The 20125-nt window shown below is 41.6% G+C and overlaps 1 protein-coding gene across 2 annotated transcripts in view; it reads right to left on the bottom strand.

The window, feature by feature from the left end:
- Nucleotides 1-949: 949 nt before the first annotated feature.
- The window catches only part of pcdh7a (protocadherin 7a), a 57505-nt gene continuing 38329 nt past the window's right edge, over nt 950-20125 (bottom strand). For both annotated transcript variants that reach the window (XM_033624453.2, XM_033624452.2), the window contains 2 exons: nt 8443-8644; nt 950-5137 (listed from right to left, as the gene is read on the bottom strand). In XM_033624453.2, coding sequence (XP_033480344.1) covers nt 4599-5137; nt 8443-8644 — 741 coding nt within the window. In that variant the 3' untranslated portion in view covers nt 950-4598. The remainder of the gene's footprint in view (nt 5138-8442; nt 8645-20125) is intronic.

Consider the following 20125-nt stretch of genomic DNA (forward strand, 5'->3'; position numbering starts at 1 on the left):
TGCTGGAGAGTGTGCAGCTATTGTTTGTTGACAGTGTTCACATTACTGAACTTCAGCATTTGCATGAGCCCAGACTGAAAACTTACAATAACATAAAACATGTTTGATTTTGTCAGAATGTTAAGACAAGAAAAACACTTAAAGCTACAGTTACAGACATATTTGCTGTAACTCTCACTGTATTCTACGTGACAAAGATCAAAATCATGACCTTCCTCCTCTTCCAATTGCCTCTGACATTCACTAGAATTGACAGCAATGCACCAAAAGCAACCATCAGAGCCCAGGAGTCTCTAATGCAGCTGTCGATCATGTCAATCACTACTCATGAACTGTGGTCAGACTGTGAAACTGGGCAGTACTGATCAAATATTAATCAAGACTCTGTGACTGTGTTGCCTATTTCTCTCCTCAAATACACGTTAGTGAACTGTTTGGCTGTAAAATTAATAAGTTTGTGTCCTGGATGCCATGTTGGAAATAGTTGGTGAACTTTGGTGTTTTACAGCTAAACAGTACACTAAAAATGTTTATGAAAACTTTTGAGGTGAGAAATAGGCAATGCAGTAACAGAATCTTAATTCATATTTGAGTAGTGCTGCCTAGTTTGACAGTTTGACTGCAGTGCACAAGCAGTGATTGACATGACTGACAGCTTTATTAAAGACTCCTTGGCTCTAATTGGTTGTTTTTGTTCACGTACAGTAAAGCTGTCAGGTGTGCAATAAGGCTTCTGACAGATTTAAGCAAATATGAAAAAAGTGGATTTCATTAAAGTCATCAACTACAGCTTTAAGACAATTCGGCTGAGTTTTATGACCACCTAAACCAAATGATCAAGATCCTGAAAGTGCACACCAACTGAGGTAAAACTCTCATGATTTTTGTTTATGTCATACTTACTGACTGTGCGAGTTCTCTACAAGTTAACAGACAAACGAGAAACAAGAGTGTTTGAAGTTTTTAATGTCAAAGTCAAACCTTTACATGATTCATCTTCATACCAAACCATTTGTCGACAGCTCCTCTTCCTTATCATAGCAAATGCAATTAGTTCATTATGTAATTACAGGAAGGGAGCAGCAAAAAACAGAGCCAGCCCCCGTAAGAAAAGAAAACAAACAAGAGGAAAATAAAAATAACTTTTTTTTTTTTCATTTTTTTCTCAAGTGCAGATTCGAAGACCTTAGGCATGCCATTGTCTGTTACGGGTTCCAGTTGTCTGTTCTACAGTGTAGTTTTATCTGTACATGGCTATAAGGGGTAACAGCACGAGGGGGATGACAGGTACATGATGTGCGCTGAAGTGTCTTGTTTTTAAAAATGTCTCCATTAGTGGGTGATGGTAGATCTCAGACGGTACGCTCTTCTCTGTCTGTCTCCCCTCTCTGTTTTGCAGTAGACTGAAAGATATTCATGTTTAAACGTGCAGTATAAAAAAAGATACACACCCACACAGATTCATGTACAGCAAGTTCCCTTAAATCTGGATGGGAGGGTCTGAAAGGTGCCATAATGACACTGCCATAAAACAGCAGTTTGAAGAAATATCTGCCACTGTGAAGGGGCAGGGCTGTGTCAAGAGTCTCTTTCCAAAGCTTCCAAACTAGACGTTTGTTCTTTAAGACCCTTCTGGTGTCCAAGGGATTGGGACACACTTATCTTTCTCCCAGAGAAACAGCGTGTGTCCTTCTGTCTTTCAGTGTATGAACTCCGCAGGATGTTGTGATTGTTTTCACCAATCCCTTTTCAACGTGAACTATCCATAAACAGATTAACTCCATGCGTTGGGTTACATCCTCACCACAGTCCATCAATGACAGAGCTCAGTAAACAGCCATGTTGGGGATTTGGGGGTAATGAAGGCTTAGGGAGTAAGTACATCAGTGGCCTAAAACAAGCTAGAGGGAGTCAGTCAGAGTTGTAAAGTTGAAGGTATTTACAGGTATACAAAGTGTAATCACACACATGGAGCACACCCATTTGTCAGGACGATAACCATTGTAAAACGAATGTACAGGAGTACTTTACTGTGTCCACACGTTGGGTTACCTTTCAGTGAGGGGACAGTCAAGCAGCAACAGTGTGTGGGTTTGTGTGTGGCCAAAAACCACAAGTAGTTAGTGAACAAGTTTGTCGCACATCTTACCTGAGTGTTGCTCTTCTTTCTAACTCTACAAGAATCTAGGAACTAAATTGTAGCACATCCTTAACAAGCATGTCTCCCTCGCCTCACCTCATCCAAAACAAGCAGAAAAATGAAGAGGCACACTTACTGGCAATTTCCAGCAGTGTTACATTCGCCAATCCAGACATTAATGAGATCAGTGCAGATCAAGGGAGGAGAAGAGAGGAGAAAGGAAACTCATTAAGACCACAGGGACGACCTAACCCTATTATCCCTATCACACCACTGAACCACACACTGATGATGGGAATTAAGATGTGCTGGCCTCGATCCACACCCACTCTTCAGCCCAGTGCAGCAGAGTGTGTCTGGAGTCGTGCAGTAGCTGCTGGGAAGGACGAATGTGAAGGAGTCTGTTATCTGTGCAGTTCAGCACAGCAGTATGGGCGTGTTCAGGTCGGCACTGCGCGGTGAAATGGGGTGCAGCAGTACTCTGCGCTCCCACTACACTGTGTTCCTTTTTGTTACAGCCTGCAGCACCCTTTTGTACCAACTTTGGGCCGTGGAAAACTGAGAGAAAAGGCCCAAGGTTACCCCCAAACTCGCTCCACGATAAAGCAGGAACAGTTTAATCCACTAAAGCTAACTCCCTTGCTGCCATCATTATCTCCATGTCCCCATAAGCACACACATATAATACAGATTTATCCAAATAGGCGTTGTATCCAAAAAAGGCGTGTGGTTTAAAAAAGTGAGACAAAAAGTTAGCATTATCTTTCTTTCATGCAGAGTCCTTTTTTCGTGTCCATTTTTTTTTCTTACAGAAATTTGGTTTTTCTATGAGTCCTACTTACAGTATGCAGAATATCCCATATTCCCACATTGTCTATCATTACATAGATGAAATGTCTGAAATTCCTTTTAATGGAGCCCCACGCATCAGTCAGAGAGATGAGTAATTATTATTTAAATACATTTCATGTTTAAATACTGGCTGGAGGGGGAGCAGGCAAAATGCTACAGCTAGTTCAATGAGAGGCAATATGTTAAAAAATTATGATTAAGAGCACATACACACATAGTGCATATGAATTGCGCACATCTTAACATGGGGTTGTGTCTTTACTTAGGTCTTAATATGCTGAATGTGTGTGTGTGTGTGTGTGTGTGTGCTTAATGTACTCTGTATGAAAGTTAATGCAAGTTATTATATACTTTATGTTACATGGCCACTGAATCATGTCATAAACTGTGGCCCTACGCATGTTCACATTCTGTAAATGCACTGTATGAGTTTGTGTTTACATGCTTAGGTCTGTGTGTGTGTGTCAGTGCGTGCATGCGTGTGTGTGCATGTGTGTGAAAGAACATTTATGATACATGAAACACTGTTAGGATACCATAGGTTTGCAGTGAACTCATCACCTCAGTCTACTCTGAAACGGTCACAGAGAGATAACACTGCCGTCTCGTCAAATACACACATACAATATATACATACAGACTGGGTGTGAAGGCCAAAATAATAAACACGTATTTTCACACACGCCGGAATTCTGTGGCACTACTGACACTCTATGAGAACCATGTATTCAGAATTACAGTTGATTACTGTAAAAAAAAAACACATTTTCACATTGTTGCAGTTTGTTCTGAATTGTTCATGTTTTTAAAGATACCTGATTTTAGAGATCAGCACATTTTTTTCTACCGTGTAACTGTACAGTGAGAACAATTTTGTCCATACTTTGATACTCTGTTTGTTAAGATTCTCACGGGATTAGCAGTTTGATTGGTTAATATCCCCGCCTTGTGTTACGATAGAGTCAATTAGACATTACAAAGTTTGATTGGTTTGAATTAGATCCAAAAAACTCAATCAAAGACCCGTTACTTCTTTTCATCTATTTTCGGCTGTTTAAGACCTCGGTGATATTTTCAGCAGATGGTTCACCAGTTGAGTCCAAATCTTGCCTGCTGTAGCCTCGGTGAAAGTTTTTATATGCACCGAGGCATTTATAGCATCAGGATTTACTAAGTCTCAATCTCTCTCTTCTTCACACAGATCCCTCTGTGGCAGAGGGTCAGGCATGCATTGGATTCAGGTAAAAAGAAGAAGAGATGAAGTTGTCCTCCTCCACATGGACATAATAGGATATTTGCCTGTAGGCAACTTTCACTAGTAGTTAAAAAAGACTTCATTTTTTTAGAAAGTACTCCTGGTCAGAGATCTCCAAAGAGTCGATCCATCACTTGCTCACTAACTCGAGTTTAGGTGCCTATAAATAATAATCAGAATCCAAGAGTTCCAATTTGATATACAGCTTTTGGAAAACATCTTTTCTGACATTTTCACATCTTCGCGGGTTTAAAAGGCCTTCCAAACTGATGACTTTCCAGTAAAGTCTTAATCCTCCCTGTTTTTCAGAAAAGGGAGTGGTGCGGTGATGACTGCTCCATTGCGAGGCTGTCACAGGTAGACCTCTCGGCGTGACAACGTGAGGCAGGAAGTAGTCTTGTAGTCCCCTCCCGTCCGCGTCAGTGGTATGACCTCAGGTGGGTTCTGGCCCTCTCCTCCTTCCTCCTCTTGCTGGCGCCTTCCGAAGCCTGCGCTGCTAAACGTGTCATAGGATGCTGAAGTCATCTTGCGGTTCAGAAGGTTACGGTTGTGATCGCCCATGTTCCTGTTGCGGTCTCCGCTACCCAGGGTGCCGAGAGGATCCCCATTGGTTAAGGGTAATCTCTGACCTTCTCCGCTGACGACCACCCCAGGTTCTGAGCTCCCTGCGCTGCCGGCACTCTCGCTGTCACTCTCATGGTCATTGCCACGGAGGTTGTTATTATCGTCTCCGGGGGCGAAAGTTGAGAGCCGTGGGGGATCGCTGCCGTGGCGCTGGCGCTGGCGAGGTGAGGGGCGGACGGGCATCCAGCAAGTGTCAGAGTGGCCAAACTCATCACACTCCCTGGTACACTTTCCTGTCAGAGCTACGTCTGGCAGCTGTCTGGCATCTGGATAGAGGGATAGAGGGGTAAAAAGAAGAGAAAAAAATAAGGGTTTTTGCTGCCTTCATTTGATAGTTTTCAGTAAAGACACAGACAGGAAATATGGGGGGAGGGCATGACATGAAGCTAAGGTGCACATGCAGGATCCAGTGGGGAGGCTGCCGTTGCACAGTATGTGTTCTAACCATCAGGACAATCCAAGAAGAGACAATCAGGATTTCCCCACATTTTTACCAATATTCAAAATGTCTCCATAACTTTCCCACAATATTTTACCCCATTTCTATGACCTTTTTTTTTAAGTAGTTTAAAATGGGTAGGCCTATATAATGATGCAGCCATACATTTTAAACATGTACTCCATTGGCATTTGCAGATAAGCAGACTGCTAGAGCCTGCTAACTTTACTCACTTGCTTGACATTCCTGCCACCAACTAGGTGCATTTAACAATAGAGGAGACTGGCATATAAGGGTACTTTCATAAAATGAAGGTCTTGCCCCTTTTTGGCGATAGAAAACCAATGATATCAATGCAATTTGATGTGAGTTTGGATTATAATTTTGATCTTTTTTGCATTTATTTCTTGATCTTGTTTTGTGACTTTGCCTGAATCTGAGAATATTAACAAACCTTCAATAAACCTTGATAAATTAAGACTGATCATTGTCATGCCCCTTCAAGCTTCCACTGTCCAAGTGGATCAGTGACCTAACACACCAGCCTGAAATTTCACATAAAGATGGCTGAATTATGATACCTTGATATTCAATCAAATATGTATATTTGACTGGATCACCAGATATCGTTTGGCTAAGTGTTGCCTGTAAATAACCAACATGTTAACAGCCAACTGTTTGATCTATAGACTGAGATTTTAACAGTCTGATGCTGCTATACTGAATGACTTTACTCAAGCTAACGTTAGCTATCCACTAGTAGTAACTGTCACCAGCATCATTTAGCCATTTACCTAAGTGACAGTGAATATTCATGCATATTTTGTTGCTAAGATCTCAGTTTGAAAACCTTGGTTAACCCACTTCACATCAGCTTTTAAGCATTTTCTTGTTTCTCTCCTGATGTGACAGCGTTTCTTCCCCCCTTAAGAGGTGCAGCCTTGGCAATGACACAATACTGGTCTGGTATATGTGTCACTTGATACTAATGATGCTTCAATGGTTACACAGCGCAGTACCAGATTTTAAATAAGTATAATACCAGGAATGCATTTTGCATAATGTTAGGCATGGTTTGGATTTTTATGGACATAGTTTAAACCAGTGGTTCTTCACCTTTTTTGGTGTCAAGGTCCCCTAAATTGATACACATTAGGTGACAAGACATCGCTTCATGGACATTCATCTGAAGATATTTGGGTTGTCTGACAAGATTCAAACCAGAATACTTTAGTCGTCAACTACAGTTGAAAAGATAAGTGTGGAGGAAGTGAAACCTATGATTAGAATCATCACCATTGTGACTCTTACTCATATTGGGCTCACTTCTATAGTGAATTAAATAGTGAAAATAAACTATATCCCCCTGGGAGACCCCTTGGAACTCCCTCAAGGACCTCTGGTTGAGAACCACTGTTTTAAACAATAGCCAAAACAATGTATATCAACATTTTTACAAAACAATCTATTTATTCAAATACAATCCCAGGCCTGGAAAACAATTCTACTTTCACAGCTTTTCCAGGAATTTCATGACCATGGGAACCCTGGACAGTCGAATAAGAAAGTAAAGCAGACAGAGTACAAACAGAAGAGATAAGCTGAACATTGAGGAAGACAAGACAAAGAAAAAATGGTTTAAAAAAACGGGACAAAGGTTATAAGGGAGGGGATGTAATTTGAGGGAAGCAAGAATGGCAAGAAAAATGCTGGTAGAGCAAAATGGAAATTGCTGACTTTGAAAGAATGTTTATGAAAAAAAAATAGCAGCTGTGCTCAGCATTACACGAAAGGTGAAAGGTGAGGTCAAAGCAAACAACTACTGAGGCCAAACTGAAGATAATTGTCAGAAATTTGAGTGACAAATCTAAATTTCTTCACATACAGGGAAAGGATTAAGTGCCATAAGTGTTGGTTCAAAAGGTGAGTGAGGCCAACAGAGATGCTGATGCTGATGATCTACAGGGGCAAGTGTCAAAGGTTCTGGTTATTATCTATGTAAATCAGTCATTTATGAATCAGTACTGACATGGTGTTAAATGGAGACAGGACATATAATGATGATAGATGAGGTAAATGTGACTTTCCTGTCAATTACAGAAACTGTGCCGGTGTCATGTAACAGATAGTTAAAGTTAAACATTCCATGCACATCTAATGAGAAACTAAAAACAATGCATTTATCCACTGTTTGAATTTCTAAATTCTGCCTTACTTGAATTAAACACAAGAAATTAAATATTCCTGTTGTATTCTGACAACTAATTTCAGTTTAGGTGCCTATGTACAGCAGCAGCAGCAGCAGCAGCAGCAAATCCATGTGAAACCAAACAAGCACATCATTATACAGTATAATTATAACCAACACAATGAATTCTCTGTTCAATTCCTCTCTCAATCTGATCGTGAAGAAAATGCATTAAACCTCACAAACATCCTCAAGATTTCCACATCAGGCAAAAAGCAGCATTTAACCCCGCAGTACAGTCAATCACAGTCCCCAAGGTCATAGTGACCTTGGTGTGTTGCTTCAGTTGTTCCCACTTTGGCGAGACCAAATAAAAAGAAAAGATATAATAAAAAACCTTTTCTTTTTGCTTTTCTCCATCCTTGACAGAGACCCGGTTGGAAAAGGTAAAAATACAATTTCATTGGTAAAAAGGAAAGTTTGGGCTGCTGACTGACAGCAAGGCCACTGATGAGCCTCTGGCACAACGCACTGCCGCACATTAGCTTTTCTAAAGAAACTTTTCACATAACACACAAGCTTTCAAAGAAACATATGTGCAGCACATGCATACACACACAGGACAATTGCTTTATTCATAAAAGAGAAGAGAAAAAAGGCTTGAAACCTTGACAGCAAGTCAAGGTTTCAAAGGTGTGTGTGTATGTGTGTGTGTGTGTGTGTGTGTGTGTGATTGAGAGTGTGCGTATGATAAGAACACGTCTATGGCATTCAGAGAATACAGTACATACAGTAAAGCCTTGAGAGACATAATACGAAAGCAAATGTGTGTGGTAGCCTCTTGACCACAACTCTGAATGAGTTCAGTGAATTTTATTGGCTGTTTACTGTATGATGTGTATGTGTATTGGTGTGCGTGTGTGTGTGTGTGTGGTTGCTCTAACCATTCTCTACATGCTCCTCCTCCCCCACACTGCCCTCCGGTGTGGTCCGCTCGTAGCCTTCCTCGGGCAGCGGCAGAGCACCCAGCCGCGGCCCAGATGAACTCTTGCTGCTCGGCGTCTCCGAGTCCTCCAGGCCACTGTCATAGCAACCGCCGTCCTGGGGCTGGCTCACTACCGAGAAGGTCACCCGGCGAAGGGTCCCCTACGGGGAACATACAAACACAATATGGGATTAATCATCCTGCATTCCTAATCTGAGATTCTAAATCTGGGGATTAGGCTGGTGGGCAGGGGTCTGCAAAGACATATTGAGATTATCTGATCGTGTTCGCCTTGATTATGAGCTTAGCTGCTACAATGGAGAGTAATAGTCATCAACCAATCACGGAGGTCTTTCAAAGTTTTCAGTTGGCTTTTAATCCCAGTTTAGATTAATGCTGCTGGACATGGCTGATGTTTACAAACCTCTGGCCAGCCTGGAGACACTTATTTTTCATCTGGAATGGCGCCCAGTAGCAGCAGCTGGGTAATAGACTCCACTCTCAAAAACACTTACTTGGTGCTCCATTAAAATAAGTGAAAGGTGTTAAATGAAAAGTCTGGTGATATTCTATATTTTTATTACAGTCAACAAATCCTGCTGAAAGAACAAAACCAGTAACGCATTGATCTTATTAACAAGACTTGACGGTGTATCCAAAGCCTGATATAGCTCCATCATAGTCAATTAAACACACATCAATGAGCCATACTGTGGCAATGGATGACATGTTACTTTATAAAAGATAACATAGACACTGTGGTCTATTTTAAGTCACTCACAACTATGTATTTATGACCTCTTTTTACAGATTTACATCCTCAGAGGGAACAAATGGGCTTTTGGCTAAGTGCCACAGACAGGGTAGGAAAGTTGGAAACTATGGGAGGCGAATTATTGCATTGTTGGTTTTGCTTTTTTCATTGAATTTGTTAACAACAACAGAAATAAAGAATATTTTTCTCTGCATACCTCGACAGTGAGTGAAGAATCTGAAAAGGGCAAACGTTCTTCATGAAATGAAGTCATTGGGATCCGCAAAACTATATAAAAAAATCCATTTACAAACTTTGCAACAACTCGAACAGTATAATTAAAATCTAATTTTGGTGCAGGCCTGTGTTGACAGGTTAGAGCAGCCACAATGCCCGCATGAGCAGTGCTGCTCAGCTGTAGCACATCTAGAGATTTGGAGGCTCACTGATTTTTTCTGTGTGACGTGAACAAAAATAGACAACGAAAATGGTCTTTTGATATTCATATTTACATTATACCACCTTTCATCTATCACCTTTCACTACAGTTTCAATGTCTAGATCACTCACAGACATCAAGAAATTTGAACACTTCTGTCTTACTCAACCTTTCCTGTTTCCGTTTCACAATAAAAGCGCTCTGACAACGTTTCTATGGACAGAATCCCTTCATTTGCCTTCACGACAAGGCTTTTTGTTGTGAAATATTTGCATGACCGTGTTGTTAACAGTGCAGTAAGTTGCTTGCATGGCTCCATAAATGAGTGGAATATCGGCACTCACACGCTGTGTGAACACCGCAAGCGTGTGAGCAGCAGTAGTTCAGCGAGGCAGCCATCACATGCTGCACATGCATACAGCTTTGGCCCGGCACTCATCCATCCATATGCTCGGTACTTCCTAAACACATGCATTTTCACAAAAACATTACATTATAAAACACTTGCACCTACAAGTAGATTGATCTGAGTTTGCCTGAGACTGTTTGTACTGGCATATTTCAAATCGTAACGTTTAAATAAAAATGCATGTGTTTGGGAAGTACTGAGCGTACGTTTGGATAAATGAGACATGAATTATACTGCACAAGTTGTTTGTGAGTTTGTCAATTGATGTTTTGAAAGTTTTGTTGTTGTTAAATGCAGTCACTGTTTACTTCAATTTATGAAGAATGATCGCCTTTTTGGATTCTCCTTTCACCTTGTGTGCCTATGAGAAAAACAAAGTTTTCTTCACAAATTTCAGGTAACACTTGGTGAGTAATTGATATACAGATGGTATTCCTTAAAGCAATGTTGAAGTCAACTGGGATGTGAATAATACAATTTGTGAAAGCTTGAAGTGCAACCATGTGGCTTTGAAAAGCAGGCTGCACCCATCACTGTGAACACAGAGCAACAGGCCATCTACCACCACTGACAAATATCCCAATCCTGCAGTGGAAGTGGTGGTGATTCAGTAACAAATCACATCATTCACTCAAACTGAGCATTACACCTGCTGTGATTTCACCACACAAATCAGCCCAGTCTAGTTAGCAGACCAGTTTTCACTTTGGAGAGAAAAAAAAGGGACTGTAATAAGTCCATGCTGAGAGAATATCTGAGGGAGTTAAATGACTCCATCTGGCCTGGAGGGATCACTCTGCACCAGGAAGCCTGTCTCCATACAACACCCCTCCTATCTCCTCTCATACTCATTTATCTGCTTGCAAAATTATAACCCTTTCAATTTAGATCTGCTTTGTAACACGCGGCGTATAGCGAGGAAGTGAGGGAACAGAGGGAAGACGCAGATTAAGGCGGTAAAAACTTCAGCTCGGAACGTCGCCTCGGGATAATCTGTAGGGAAACGGACGGACGACTGGCATGAAAGACCAAACTGAACCAATTCTTCTTTTTCCTCCAAACACCAAAAGAAAAGGGAACATTTGAACATTTCACCTAATGAACATGCAAGACAGGAGGAGAGAGGAACACAGCAAAGTTAATTAAGCAGGAGAGGGGAAATTAACGGAGCACTTGTTTCTTCCGCCATTTCTTGACAAGGCTTAGATGAAAAAGGGATGAGAGAAAGTGACTCAGACAGCAAAGATTGTGAGCACAAGCAAGACCGAGGAGGAGGAAGAGATATTAGATTCTAATGGAAAAGGAGCAGTTCTTGGAATCTCAGTGGCTTCATCTTAACTCTCCACAGAGAGAGCAATGTATTTTTAGAGCATTAGTTTAGATGAAGCAGCCCAACCTCTTTTCCACTCGTTCAGACCAGGGGCGATGGCACAGAGAAGAAAAAGTGGGTGAATAAGTATAAGGGGCTGAGTATTAGTGGGCCAGAGAGGGCACGGGTAAATATCATTTTTGTTGTCATGCGATGAGAAGAAATTTAATTGTGTGATCTCACCATAATAAGTTTTTGAAATCAGTGATGATGACATCACAAATAAATCCTCTATTTCTTGACTTAAACGGCTGTCAAAACTGTTCTTATGATCATAGCATAATGACAATTCAACATCATGGCTGAATGTTTTTTCATGTTCACAGAATAATTATTTCATGATGATGATGGTGTAAAATGATAATTATTTCTGATCACAAGACAACAAGAGACATTATTTCTCCACACACGTTTCTGTCTCTTCTAACCATCTGGAGGAAATGATATTCCATAATTTTAACCAGTTTCTGGAGATGTGCCTCATTTTTAAACCAAAGACAATAGCTGGAAATGTCATCTCCTTGCTCAAGTTTTATGGAGCCATGCCATTGTTCAGACAACTAATAATTCCAAGGCTCCAATAGTCTGGAAAATGTCCCACTGGACCAAAAGCCCATTTGTATGACTGCTTGGTATCTCAAAAACAAATGGCATTGCTGTGAAGGTCCTGAACAAGAGCACATGGCTAATAATCATGCAGGATGAAGTCATCTAATGTCCTACCACAGAAGGCATGACCCACCCTAGTCTGCCTCTAATGGGCCTATCTTGATATTCTTACCCTCACCCTAACCAATCTCACTCTTCATGCCTCAGTCTAACCCACCCAAACAACAAAGGCGACAAGTATTTGCCAAACAGAAGCAGAGTAGGGTGGGTCATGCCTTTGCCATAGTAGGAAGGTCTGATGACATCATTCTGCATAATAATTAGCCATGTGCTTTTGTTTGGTAGACTGTTTAGCACATTTACACAGAAAAGTCCCTTTTATTTTATGTTTAAATGCAAAATAACACATTCATACTTGATTGTGTTTCACAAAAACAGCAAGGGCATGTGTAATTTTAAGCTACCTGTAATAGGAAATACACTACCTGGAAAATATGTGAAGGATGAATAGATGTTTTACTGTGCAACAGATATTTTTTCATCCAGATGGTTAGAAGAGTCTGTGAGGATTCTGGAAATACCTTCAGAGCAGCCGTTAAGTTCTATTAAACAAGAGGCTCCAGCCATGTTAGCAACTCTCTGAAGCCGTACTTGGGCACAGCGGCGCTAATGCCAGCATGGTAACAGGCTTACAATGGTGATGCCAAGCAGGTATAATGTTTACCATGTTTATCTTAGTCATCTTAGTTTAGCCTGATGGCATGCTAACATTTGCTAATTTCTCTGTCAGCACAAAGTAGACTACAGCTAAGGTCAATTTGGAATGTACTAGTATTCAGTAGGTGATTCGTTAATTTTTAACCGGGGGGATGGACAGTGCTACAAATGCTGTGCTGATTCAAATATCATAGAAAAGCTCTGTCAAAAATGAATAATTCTCAAAAAATTATCGCTTATAGGTCAGGATAGGATCTGCATCTGGGGGATGGAAAGGAATGGCAGCCGAATGAGGGGGATGCATTTTGTCATTCTGCTATCAAGGGGGATGGCGTCCCCCCTTGTCACCCTCTCAAACTGCCTTAGTATTAGGCAGACTGAGATGTTGTCCTGATGATGGCACCAGCATGTCTAAAAGCCATCTGGATTTTTCAAAAATTGCTGAGTATTTATTTTTCTGAATAATGGATGCTTAACTCTATGACTCAAATGTAATGATAATACATGAGAGGCACAAACTGTGGATACAGGATTACTATACTAATGCAGAAATCCAGCCTGCGCCACAGGGCCAAACTTGACTGACAGACAAGAAGAGGCACTACTATTGGAGGCCTGCTGGTTGCTCTGTGTGTGTGTGTGTGTGTGTGTGTGTGTGTGTGTGTGTGTGTGTTCTATTACAAAATTCATCTGTTCAGCCATGATTCCATCTAATTCAATTTCCCCCTAACCCTCTTCCTGGCCAGAGCTGCCCCCTTTCATTCCTTTATCCCAATAATTTTATTTTCTATTTCTCTCCTCTATCCTCCCATCCTTCGGACGATCCTGCAGTCAACTCTGCTTTTCACAGCTGCAACTCTCCCTCTTTTCTCTGTTCCTCACTCTCACTTCCTCCGCCCCCTCCTCCCCATCCCCTCTTCTCTTGCTTGTCAGCTTTATGATGTGGCGATCGATGATGTGTCCTTGACCTCGTTATGGGTCCCTCTACTCTTCCCCACAGCAGGCTTTATTGACCCATAACTCCCCTACACTCTCTAACCCCCTTTTCCCCTCCTTTTCTCTCATCCTCCGTCTTCTCTATTTAAAAGTCTTTTGCTCATTGACAAACCTCTCTAGTATTCTTTTGCCAAATCCCACATTTTGGCATCTTTTAGTCATTAAATTCTACTAATTGTGCAGTCTACACATTCTGTCCCTGTCCCTCTGGCCTCATATAATTGTAGTTTCACTTTTCTTTCACTTATACCGCTACCACTCAATACTCATTCTAACATTTCCTATCAATTTGGTCTTTATTCAGCTTTTAAAATCTCTGTCTTCGATGCTCATACCTTAAATTGATTTTTATTTCCTCTCTGTTTACCCGCTTCTACCTTCCTCTAAAAAACCCCTCTCAGCACCCAAGTGCCCCTTGATGTTTTCCAATCTGACTCACAAAGCACAAAGCATGTTTGGCTGAACAATTGCAATAAAGCCCAGATTACTGAATATCCCAAATATCTACTGAATGTGGGCACACATTCATATGTGTGAGCACACACACACTCACTCACACACTTGTGAACACAGACACATATGGATGAATTGGCAAAGGTCCAGTGTGGCCTATGAATTCATGCCTGATGGAATATTAATTGAGTTTGACGGAGGACATAAAAAACCTTCCCCTTAATCTGACACGGGCCATTACAGTTCAATACTGACATGGGAGCTTCACTCATTTGCAAGGCATAGAGAGTGTGTTTGAGTGGGTGTGTATGTGTGTGCATGTAATGCAACTGTACTGTACAAGGATATGAGCATCCTAATACAGTATGGGAGTTACTGTGAAGTTATTTCTGGCAGATAGGTATGAATCAAACAGATGCATGATGGATCTGAACTCAGAATAAACTTAACCATCTGAATCTTGCAGCTCTGAACAAACTGTGAAAAAAAGAGTTCCTAATATAGCTTTCATTTCAGGGCAAGAGTGTGTTGTGGCGCACGCTTGTGTGTGCATATGCTTATGCTTATGAGTGAGATTTCGCACCTTTATGTTTGTGTTTTTTTACGGCTGTGTATGAGTGTGAGACTTTCAAAGCCTGCAAGATGTGTTCTGTCAGCCTGTGAGAATACACGTGCGTGTGCGTTTGCAGTGTGAGGAGGTGCATGTGTGTGTGCATGTGCAGGTTGGCTCAGTCATCAAGGTAATTAGTGTGTAAACCTCCTTGCTGTCGGTTCAAAGAGAATTAACGAGCTCTAGTTAATTAACAGTCTCCCTCTCTTCTCGTTACATGTGTCTGCATATTCAACACATGTGTGTGCATGTGTGCATGTGCAACATCTGCACATCTGTGCATGTGTGAGCACATGTGGATGTGAGTGTGTTCGTATTTGTCTATGTCCTGCTACACTCTGGTCTGCATAATGAATTGACAGGATGCAGCTTATGCATAAACCAAAGCTACAAATATGGCTGTAGGACTAAAGCCACTTTTCTCTTTGACTGTCTGCTCAGTCTCATTCATTTTTGACATCATCTAGGTTCAGGAGAGAGCCACTATGTAATGGCTGATTCTATTATTTATTAGTTTGTTCAACGAATCTTCATACAACAGTTTGTGTGATATTTTATGGTTCTTATGATATCTTATGAATTAGCACCCCTACTTGTTAGGTTAGGTTGAGGAAAAGATGATATGATAGGGTGTTATCATGTTACATGCTTTATGTAACTTAAAATAACTCAACATTTACTTTTATTTTCACACAGGAGTCACGACACGAAGCCTGGTCTACTGGGCGGAGGTCCTGTGTTTGATTGCCCCAACCAATGGCAAGTACTTGGACTTTCTCACTCTGTCTACTACGTTACTGCCACAGACAGGTTGACATTGGCCTTGTGTGTCGCTACTAGAAGCTGCAAGCCACTGACTAAACTGCTGTATTTGACACCCTGTAAATGAGAACTGGTTGTCCTCACATATACTAAAAAGACTGTGGTCCTCAGAAAGTAATAAAGGTGTGTGTGTGTGTGTGTGTCTCTCTTATATGAAAGATGACAGTCTGCAGTGCATAGGTCATATGATCACAGCCTCCTGGCTCATGATTAGATGGGTTATAGTGCATTACTTTTCATAGGTAACAAGTGTTTTAGTCATACCACCACTCAGAATGGAGGTAAGATCCCCTCTGCAGGCACTTATTTGTTCATCCAATCACTAAAGTCATGTTGCATGCAAGCAGAGAGAGGATGTCATGCATAATCCATAGCTGGCTAAAGTGCACAGACCAACATATTCCATTTTAGATATACCACTACATATACTTTCCAGTCAACATTGCCATACTAAAAAAACCCAGCTTATTTAAGGCTAACATTTTTTTTTTACAATCAATATCCACTGACAGTGTATGATAGCTTTTTGCTCCTGAATTGATATTTGATAAAGTGGATGTAACCAAATTAGTTGACAGAGGCTGTTCAATAATTACATTTGGACTAAACAGCTCTGAGATTTTAATTACATAAAATATGTGTTTTTTCTTGCCTGCTTGCTTTTCTTTATTAAAATGTATCAGACTGTGGCAGAAGGAATTCCTACGTTTTAATGACCGAGAATGAGGGATGATATTTTCTAATATTTCACAAATGTTCATCAGTTACGATGTCGTTTGCCATTCTGATGCATGTCTGCCAGCATCACAAGTGATAGATTATGCTTTTATATTTCTTCATCCAGTACATTTCACTTGCTTCCCTCCTCGCTGCTGCATGTTTGCATTTGTAACTGTGCTGAAATGAGCAAGTGGAGGCAGAAAATATATACTTTCCTTTGTGATGGTCATGTTTTTGTGTTGAGGCAGGCAGACGTCGGACAGTTTTGTGAGCAAAATGTCAATCAAGGAGACACCTGACATCCAATTTGTAATCACTCCCTCCAGACACCTGGAATTTTCCTAATGTTGACTGAGGGGTGTAGCTTTGCGTGCTAATATCCCTGCCAGTGGTCCATCACTGGCGATTTCAGCCTGTGGGTGCGTGATATTTAATGCCAAGCGTCAATATTTCTAAATGTGATTATTTTCATGCCAGAAATAGGATTGTGTGACCCTCACGGGATGCTGAAAGTCTCAAGTAAAGGGCAGACTTATGGAATTTTTTAAGTGGCTTGGCAGCTCTAGTGGGCAGGATGACATATTGAATGTTTAAAACACCCCTGGCATTAACACACAAAATATGGTTTTAGTAAATCATTACTTTACTAAAAACACACAAAACACAAGTGACTAAAAGTTTTAACATTTTGATGTAGCTTTCAGGAAATCTCAACTGCACTCGACGAAGAGATATCTGATATGCAATGCATGATCAATATAACAGTCTGACATCACTATTTATATCATCAAATTATGTCGCCTCATCCTGTTTCTCATAATGTGATAGCTTATTTACTACCTAAAAATAATTGAGCTGATAAAATGTCAAGTCTTCTGCATATTACAGCTATAACTGTGCAGAATATGTAAGGTGATATTGCACTCTGCTACCACAACACACAATGAAAACTAATATGCCTCTGTTGACACCACATGGGTATAGTCCCAGACTTCATATCTGGAATGCTGATCAGTCAAAATGACCTTTGCCTCTGCTCTCTTGTTTTAGAAATCGTGTAGTGCTAATGCAGCCAGCAAATGTGTATGTGCTCAGAGTGGAGCAAGTGTTGGAATGAATAAGTGAACTACAAGTTTATTATATATCAAATGTTATTGGAAAATAATGAGTTTGTATTGACTGTTTTTCTATGCAAATTATTGAGCAGTTTGACAGCAGGAATGCCGTCACTTTGCATGATTAAACTGTCATGTAAAGACGCTTTGTGTGGTGATACTAACTGCATAGATCGATTACACACTATTGTCTAATTTGTATATTCAAAGTGAAAGGTCTAAGTGGCTCTACTAATGACATGTTTCATTACTTGCACTTAACCCAAAGTGTGATTGTTCTTGCCGCTCTTTGCTATTGTTTTCTACCATTTTAACTGTGTTGCCATTGAGATTCTCAAATACACTCCTGATGTCTTCATTTTAACAGATTTTTTTTTTTTACACGCACCTAAAGTGTGAACTTTGGTGGTGAAACATCACATGAATATCGTGAGTGTTCTTCAGCAAGACACTTTTTTTCTATTGCATTTCCTCTGTGATTCGTCACATTGCTAATGAGGCCAATTAATAAAACTAAACTTTGACTAAGCGATTGAGTCAACTGGTCAGATGTCTCTGTTCTTAGGTTACATCTGCCCAAAAATCTTTGAAACGTTTGCTTGAAAATCCTTTGAAACCCTTTGCTGTCGACTGTTAAGTTATGCATCAAAGGCGAGCGAGGGAAACAGTGAAATATGCTGACAGAAAGCATCTCACAGGGGCTGTGTGTGAACAGGACAGACGTGTTAACAATTCATTTGACGATGATATATTTACACTGGTTATTTAAATATAGAACTGATCTAAAACCACGTTCAAAATCTTGTGCTGTAACGTGGGGTGACGGATGCGGTGTTGCAATGCGGTTTCCCGAGGCTATACTGAAAAGACCAGACGTCCTGTTTACACGGCATACCCATTAGGGTCAAGCAGACAGGTAGAGACAAGTGTCGGGAGACCAAGTGGGAGAAAGAGGGCGACAACTGATGAATAAAACAACTGATAAATGGGTGATTGAGCAAAAAAAAAGAGAAAAGGACTTTTAATCAGTATGTGTGGCAGGGTACAAATGCTCTAGGAAGAGAGGAACAGACTTGTAAAACTCTGACCACAGACTGTCTGAAGCTGAAATGAAAAGACAAAGAATGCTCTTTAGGGGAGAGGGGCTGGACTATGGTGGTATTTGCAGAATGCAGAAAATGGCTTTGAGCAGGTTGAAACTCAGCTCGGGGAGGGATGAAGCAATATGAGTAACATTTCTTCAGCTGTCTGACTCGCAGATGTTGATGAGCCAAGGCGCCTTGTTACCACAACACAAACAGTCACACAGCTTCCATGCAGATATGGTAAAGCCACACATTAGGCACACCTGCTCTGCTTATACTCACACTTGCAGGTGTGCACGCGCACATTTATAACTATGCAGCGTGTATGTTGCAGTGGGACCACCTCTGCAGTAAGAGCAATCCTCCCTTCTCCATGCTTCTGCTTTTTCCCCCCTCCCATATTTCTCTGCTTCCTCTCACCCCTCGTTCACTCTCCCTTCTCTCATTTCCCCTTTCCTCTCCTCTTTCTCCTTTCATCCCTCTTATTCTGCAGTCCACCCCCCCCTTCTTTGCCACCCTTCCCTTCTCTCTTTCCTCTGTCTCTCTCTCTCTCTCTCCATTGCTCCCTCTAGAAGCAGGTGATGTAGAAGGGTGCTCAGCAGTATCTGACTATCAGGCCTGACTCTGTGAGAGGAATGATAATCACTGTGCTGCACTGCAGAGAGAGAAAGAAGAGAGGGAGCAAGGGAGAAACGGGGAGAGAGAGAAGAGGGAGGGAAAGGGGGCATGAGACAGAGGGAAAGGGGGGCAAGTGCGGCAGTAGAAAAGAGGGGGCAAAATAAAGCGGGGAGGGGGTGAGGGGAGGAGGGCAAGTGAGCGGGACAAAGAGAAAAGAGGGTACAAAGAAAGAGTGAGAGGATTACAGAAACCGAGCACTGCTTTAGTAACATATACCTCCTCGGTGTCATGCACCCTCTTTCCCCTAACACAAGCACCACTTTCCCCTCCTGCACACACACACTCACTCCAACAACACCACCCCTACCACCACAATAGCTTGTAGTACAGCAGCCCCGCGGTATGAGGGAGAGCCTTAGCCTTGTGTCTGAGCGCCAGAGAACATTAACTGCAGCAGCGAGGTCATCTGATCGGCACTATGCGGTCCCTCTCTCTCTTCCTACTCCTCTTCACACTGCTGCAGTCTGCTGTCGGCCTCCCCGTGGACGCCAGCGGAACTACCTACCACGCTGTCCACCAGCACGCCTGGTCCGATAAACAGTTATTGCGGCGTACAATGTATGTATGTAATTTGCCGGAGCTTGCTGTCCATAAATCACTTTCTCTTACCGGGAGCAATTAAAGGCAAACCCTGCGGCCACTTCTCATTATCATTTTCCTAACTAGTTACTGCGAGCGTGTGTGTGTGTGTGTTTGTCTTGTAGGTATGTGTGTTTGTGTGGAGAGGCACAGACAGAAAGAAGCGCTTCACCGCATGCGGGTCTACTGCATCGCCATCCACCACAGCTTTGTTACCATCAAGCTGTCCACTCTGGCATTGAGCTTTCTCCCTTCTCCCTGCCTCCATCTGGGCTCTCCACCCTGCA

This window comes from Epinephelus lanceolatus, chromosome 3 (assembly GCF_041903045.1).
Source record: "Epinephelus lanceolatus isolate andai-2023 chromosome 3, ASM4190304v1, whole genome shotgun sequence".
NCBI lineage: Eukaryota > Metazoa > Chordata > Actinopteri > Perciformes > Serranidae > Epinephelus > Epinephelus lanceolatus.